Raw genomic sequence first — 7,073 nt, forward strand, 5'->3', positions numbered from 1 at the left:
ACAGGCTAGTTAGCTCATCAGTTGGGCCACACCGTTGGAATTAATGGATAGTCAGAGGTCTGAATCATATGGGTGTGTCCCATCTAATCAGTGGATTAGCCTGATTTTCAAGATGTGCCATATTCGTGATGGGAACTACCGGTTTTATGGAACGGATGTACTATACAGGTGGGCTTGCATGACAAGTTACGGTCCTGTGGACTGTAAGTGATCTGTTCTCAAAAGCAAGAAGAAGAATAACAAGAAAAGAAGAAGAAAGAGAAGAAGAAGATTTGCTTGTAATTTATTTTGTAAAAGAATAAAAATAAACAATAATTCCTCATCTTGTGAATGACCTTCCTTTGCATTTCCAGCTCTCTCTCTCTCTCTCTCTCTCTCTCTCTCTCTCTCTCTCTCTCTCTCTCATCGTTGTTTTGCATCTCGTCCAAGAAGATAGCCATAACCGTCCATTACAACCTCCTCAATCTGTCTCTTGATTTGCATCAACCTCTCTTTGATCTCTACCTGCAAATAAAAACATTCTCATCATCATAGTGTCAAAAGAAAAAACAGGAGGAAGAAAAGAAAAAGATAAGATGAAGATGGTCCTTCTCCCTGCCTCACCTTGTAGATCGGACGGTTATCAGAGGACGTGATGTGGTCCATCAGTTGCAGCATGGAAGAGAGCATGGTGGTGGTGTTTGGAGAAGTGGAACTCACCATGACTCTCTTCCTTGGGCCGTAGCTGGATCGAAGGCATTCCCTTTTCTTGTTGCCGCAATGGGAACATGGGTCGGTGAAGGTGACCTTGTCCGTTGCGTCGCTCTCTAGCCAAAGCTCTGTCATTCCTCTCTCTGGGTCGAACCTCTTCTTTCTCGTCTTCACCTCTTCTCCTCTTTCCATTCTCTCTCTCTCTCTCTCTCTCTCTCTCTCTCTCTCAATAATCTTCGTTGATTGGAATGTTGCAGTTAGATTAACGGAAAAAGCAATGATGGTAGGGTTTATATAGAGGATACAAAATCTTGGTTCTGTTTCAACGATCAGCCTTGTTTGTAACGGCTACGTTTCGTCCGTCTGTCGCGACTAACGATAAGATCATCTGTTGCTACATGGGCCCACAAACAAAGGTTGTTTGGTGATTTGAACCGTTGGTTTTCCTGGTGTTACTTTATTTCATGGCTGATATGAAGAGTATCCTGACCATTGATTTCATAGTTGAAGTCAGCTTTTAAAATTATCTCACGGTCCACTTTCAGCCAGAAATATAGGAACGCGACTCGCTTGTAACCCAGGATTAGATGGCTCCCCTGTAATCCAAAACTCTGTGGGGCCCACCACGGTGTTTTTGTTATATCCACTCTGTACATTCCATTTCTTCGGTTCATTTTAGTACATGAACCCAAACATGAAGAAGATCCAAAACTCAAGTGGGCCACACGTGTGAGATTAAATGGCCACCGTTGAAACCTTAGTGGGGTCACATGAATTTTAGGTCAGGGCTATCTTTGTGTTTTCACTGGATTTACCTTATCAAGGGTCTAAACATCACAGTGGGCCCAGAAATTTTTCGACATTGTCTCCATCCCCACTGTTTCCTGTGGTATGACCCACTTGAGTTTTGGACCTCCCTTGTGTTTGGGCTCATCTCCTAAAATGAGGGGACTGAACCGATGGACTGGATTGGATATAACACAAACACAGTCGGTGGAAGTCAGAATCATCCATTCTTCATGTTTCTCACGGTGGCCTTTATGGATCTAGCACCCATAAGGCCATGACGGCTGATAAAATGTGTTGAAAATACTAAAAAATAAAATAAAGTTAATTATTTTCATTTCAGTAGGTTGAGGCTGAATTACGTAAAATATACCTTAAAGCATGATTGGAATTTAGACCGAAATGATCCAGTTTATATAGACATTAGAGAGTGGACCCGAATGGTTCAGTTTATATAGGAACACTTCATACCCATTGCACCTTCTCGCAACAGTTCGCATAAGGTTGTGAAGGAGCGACCACTTTACGACAATGCGAACTTGCAAAGTGCGCCACTACAGCCACACTGTACATGCCTGTGCTCGAGTTCGAGCGCATGCGTGCGTGTTCTAGTGCGTACGCGACCCAAGCATGTTAATTCCTAGGAGCTCCGTAAAAATACTACACACACCTTCACATATAAACTAAGATTTTCATCTTTTCATTTCTAATGTGGGGGCAAAAGCACACACCACACTTTTCAATTTGAAATTTCCAATAAGTATTTTGGTGGCAAAACGAAAAATCCCCAATTTTTGAATATTTTGATTTTTTCAAAACCACAAATTTTAACAAGAACATGAACGGTTTAGAACCTCAGAATATATTTACATATGAGCCCTGTTGGAATGACTCATCCTGTTGGTCCACTGATCCTGAATGCACATAGGCAGAATGCAATACTAACCATTGATTTATTCAATCGAAGGTGCGCCGTACAAGATTTTATTTTCTTGTGTGTACATTCATTTTTTATGTCTACGGTCGTAATCATCCTCTCAGCTTCATAAGGGTTTTTACTGTGGACGATCTACATTAACGACCAGAATATGACAGTACATGTCTATCTTGTGTTCGAACGGCCTGACCTTTGGGCCAAATCATTTAAGACGGTTCGTCCCACCTGATAGAGGCTTAGATGTCTTACACGCAGGAGAGGATTGGTGCGGTACTGACCATGGGGCTTACCTTGTTTATGCATATATAGTATATCCAATCTATCCATCCATTTTTCAAGATTATTTCAGGGCATATCACAAAAATGAGGCAGATCCAAATCTACAGTAGACTAGGCTACTGGAAGCAACGGTGATTGACCATCAAAAACTTCTTATGGCCACAAAAGTTTTTGATCAAGCTGATACTTGATTCTTACATTCATCCAGGCCCATGTGACCTTATCAGGGTTGGATAGCAAATAAACATGATGGTGGGCTCTGGGAAGTTTTTAATGTTCAATCACCACCGTTTCTTATAGTGTGGTCTACCCTAGATTTGGATCTACTTCACTTTTTGTCTCATGCCCTGAAAATGATATGAAAAAAATGGATGGATAGCCTGATTAATTATACTACACATTCATCAAGGTGGACCCATGGTCAAGGCCACACAATCTTGGATGAGGTTGGGCTGCACTCAATCCGCTGCCTCTGCATACCTGCGAGGTTGGCACGTAAAGCTATCCCCCTAGGGGTGCCACCCGCACTGAGCAAACCTCTCCAATGGAATTGGCATAAAAAGATGTGTTTGTATATACACACACACAAAATACAGAGTTGGGTTCTTCTCCTGACAGTATCGTATAGAACATGCAGAACAAAATATTCTTCTAGTAAAACCTGCTCGATTTAGATCGGGAAAATCGTTCGGATTTTATAAAACATGTGCTATGGCTCAAATCCATAGTCAATCCTATTTCCAATAGGAGCTGTTGACAATTGAATTCAATTTTTCCATTATTTTCATATTCTTAGTAGTGTGAAAAGAAAGCCCAGCTAAAGTTGTTCAGGAATAATGGCGCTGAGCTTCTTGACCATTTGCCTTAGGATTAGTTAGTTCTATTTTTCAATAGAGGTAGGGAGGGATATAACTCAGAGTGTGTGTGTGTGTGTGTGTGTGTGTGTGTGTGTGTGTGTGTGTATTATTCCTAAAAAATTCAGGTTGATTCAACATTCACATAGGCCACCCAAAATAATTATACCTAAAATATATAAATTCATGTGGCATGGCGTTCCTATATTTTGGAATACTATAAGTTTTTGATAATTCATTCCTCAAAATGAGGTAGATCAGATGAATGGCTTGCATGACATCTAAACATGACTACATTGTAAGTTATGCGTTGGACTTGCTTCACTTTTGGGATTATGGCTTAACATGAGCTGTCAAAATGGATAAACAGCATAAATATAAGGCACATACATCACAGTGGGCCCCATAGGCATGAATCTACCGATCAAGGATCTACCTTAGTTGTGCCTATAACAAATTTGCTTTGTCTATCAATTTTGTTAGTTTCAGGACGAGTTAAAAAAAGAAAAAGAGGAGATCCAAAACTCAAGTGAGTCAAATTACATAGAAATAGTGGGAATTGAATGCTTACCATCAATACCCCCTTGGGACTTGGAAGTTTTGGATGAGGCTAAGATTTGTTTTTCAGTTGGTCTCAATAAAAATAACCATAAACATCATGGTGGGCTTTGAAAAGGTTTCAATGGTGAGCATAGCTATTCCCAATGTTTCTTATCACAGGCTCACTTAAGTTTCCAATCTATCTCATTTTTAAGCTCATGTCAGTAAGATGATTAAGTGGGCCACCATGATATTTGTGAAAAATCAATCCTATTTTGGCAGCTAATGCTATGATATGAAATGAAAAAATAAGGTGGATCCAAGACACTATTAGGCCACGTAACAGGAAATAGTAGGGATTGAATGCCCACCATAGAAACATCCGTAAAGTCACAAGAGTATTGTACCAAGCTAATACTTTTATTCTTTCATTCGTCCAGTGGAAACGAACTTACCAACAGTTTGATGGGATATAAACTAAGGGACGCGGATTGCATCCTACCCGAACTCAGACGCTTAAAAAGACGTGTAGGTCGTGTTATCTTCTTATTGGCTGACAGTGTAGGGCCCACAAGGAGGGAAGTTCACGGCATGTTGCAAGTTGTTAGGCCATGTAGTACTCGACCCGATAAAAACAAAAAAGAAAGCAAAAAAACCCTCACTCGGTGGGGCTCTCTCTCTCTCTCTCTCTCTCTCTCTCTCTCTCTCTCTCTCTCTCTGCCTAGGACAAAGAAAACACCACCATTTCAATGGTGCTCGATTTCCCTACCCCCCTCTTAGATTTCTCTCCCTTTCTCTCTTCGATCACTCTCTTCCCTCTTAGATTTCTTGCACCTTCTCTCCCTACTTCTATTCGAGAAACGCTACACCGAATCATCCTGGAGAAATGTCGCACCAAATCATTTCTCTCACTCTGCAGAAATTTTCAAGAGGTAATATACAATGTTTTTGAAATCAAAAGATTTAGAATTTGTAAAATTTGGGAGTTTAGAGATTTTAAAATTTGGGGGCTTAGGAATTTAAGGAATTGGGGGTTTAGAAATTTAAAAATTTTAAAGTGTTGGAAGAGGACAACTGAAGCATCCTCTTTCAATGGAAGTATAGCTTTTTCTTTTTTCCTTTGACATGTTTATCTCTGAAGATGACATTTTGTAAATTCTCATTTGATCATAGACTCCTGAATCCTTTAAAGGACAACTCAATCAAAAGATGTTTTAACTTCAAGATTAGCCTCATTACTCCAAAGTTGATTTCAAGTGTTTTTAATTGCATCCAAATGCACTGTAAATCATAATGCTTAATCCTAATTTGTTTTCATTTGAAGGAATTTTCTGCATGCAGGGCATATTGATTATGAAATAGAGATATTTCTTGAGCCTTTTTCCTAGGACATCATAGATTGGGTTATATGGAAGGCAAAGTCAAGTTTGTACAAATGTATTATGACTTCATAATACTTAGCTCTTAATAGTAGAACCTCAGGGCCTAGAACATGGCTAGTGCAGTTTCTTTTTGCCCTCCCAACATTTTTTAAAAAAAAAAACAAAAAAGTGTGCATCTTTTAAGACCCATGATAGAGACAAGAGCAGGTTAAACATAAGTTACCTGATGAGATATTACTAATAGACACAATGAAGATTAATGATATGAAATTACATCTCTTATATTTGCCTACTGTTCCCAGATTCTATCATGGCAATCTTGATGCTTATATCATTGCAATGTTGATTTAAATAGCACTATGATGCTGAGTTTAATCCCATTTCTATTATGTTTGGTTAAGATTTATTATACCCAAACACTTAAGGGCACCTGCACCTGCTATGCTATTAAGGTTGCCGGGTTTGGCAAAGTACACGACGTGCACCCTGGACTGGGAATCAACTTTAATTCAAAAGTAGCTATGGATGGTATATTTACAAAGGCTTGAATTTAATTACTAAATCAACTTTAATATCTCTAATTAGTGAACATATGTAATGTTTAACACATAGGTTGAATTAGGCCCGCTGAAATATATGTTTTTGCTTGAAAATGATGAAATTCCAAGTCTAGGATGGGCCACAAGCACAAAATCATGTCCGAGTGACTAATCAACGATTTTTAACCGTTGTACTTGGACAATGTTTGGATGGTGCTGATCATCATATTAAAGTAATTATAGTGATGCAATTGATAATCTAATCATTTTGGGACATCATTAGTGGGTCATGTGCCCAATAGAATAATAGTCCAATGACATACATGTTACACATGCAACTCTTGGAAGGATTTTAGATGTAATCCAGGCTCTCACAGTGGATTTCAAACACCCAGCTACTTTATGGTGCCAAAAAACCAGGGGATTTAAAATCCCCTCAAATTCCCCCAAATTCATGGTGTCAAATGACCCCTAAAGCTTCAACACTACTGAAGTGATTTTCCATCTCCCTTTTGGGCATGTGAACATAGAATAACGTCTGGATGACACCCTTTTGCAATTCTTCTTTTGTTTTATATGCTCGAGGAATTAATTTTCTTATTAGTATAACTTCTTCTCTACATTGCAATATAATTTCTTTGCGTTGTTGTATTATATGTAGGTTGGTTTTAGATTGTGATAATGGCATCATCTAGTGAAAGTGCATCTATAGTGGGATAGCGGCCAATTTGTGACTGCAGATAGATGGTGCTGAGGCTTTGCTAAGAGAGGAATCATGCGCCGAGTTTATTTTACTAAGGGAGGAGTTGCGTACCGAGTTGGTTCAATTGAGGGAACAACAACATGCATTTGTTAGAGGGGTTCCTATGAGCAAATATCTATATTGTACTTCATATTTCATCATCATAGTTGTAGCCGTTGTGAAAATCAATTGGAAAAAAACTAAAAGAAATGAACTTGATTTGTACACTTGAATTTGATGCGAATGTTCAAATGAACTTGATTTTGTAAAATGCTATTTTGTGCGTATTTTTGTTCTTATTCTTGGAATCAAATATGATCCATC

The 7,073-nt window shown here is 38.9% G+C and overlaps 1 protein-coding gene across 1 annotated transcript; it reads right to left on the reverse strand.

Moving 5' to 3' along the window:
* Window positions 1–378: 378 nt before the first annotated feature.
* On the reverse strand, window positions 379–1,746 carry LOC131233902 (uncharacterized). The gene is made up of 2 exons (XM_058230744.1): window positions 604–1,746; window positions 379–504 (listed from the first exon to the last, which is right to left on the reverse strand). Exons 1-2 carry the CDS (start codon window positions 880–882, stop codon window positions 403–405), a joined length of 381 nt encoding a protein of 126 aa, XP_058086727.1. The 5' UTR covers window positions 883–1,746; the 3' UTR covers window positions 379–402.
* Between the last annotated feature and the right edge of the window lie 5,327 nt (window positions 1,747–7,073).

This window comes from Magnolia sinica, chromosome 18 (assembly GCF_029962835.1).
Source record: "Magnolia sinica isolate HGM2019 chromosome 18, MsV1, whole genome shotgun sequence".
NCBI classification, from domain to species: domain Eukaryota; kingdom Viridiplantae; phylum Streptophyta; class Magnoliopsida; order Magnoliales; family Magnoliaceae; genus Magnolia; species Magnolia sinica.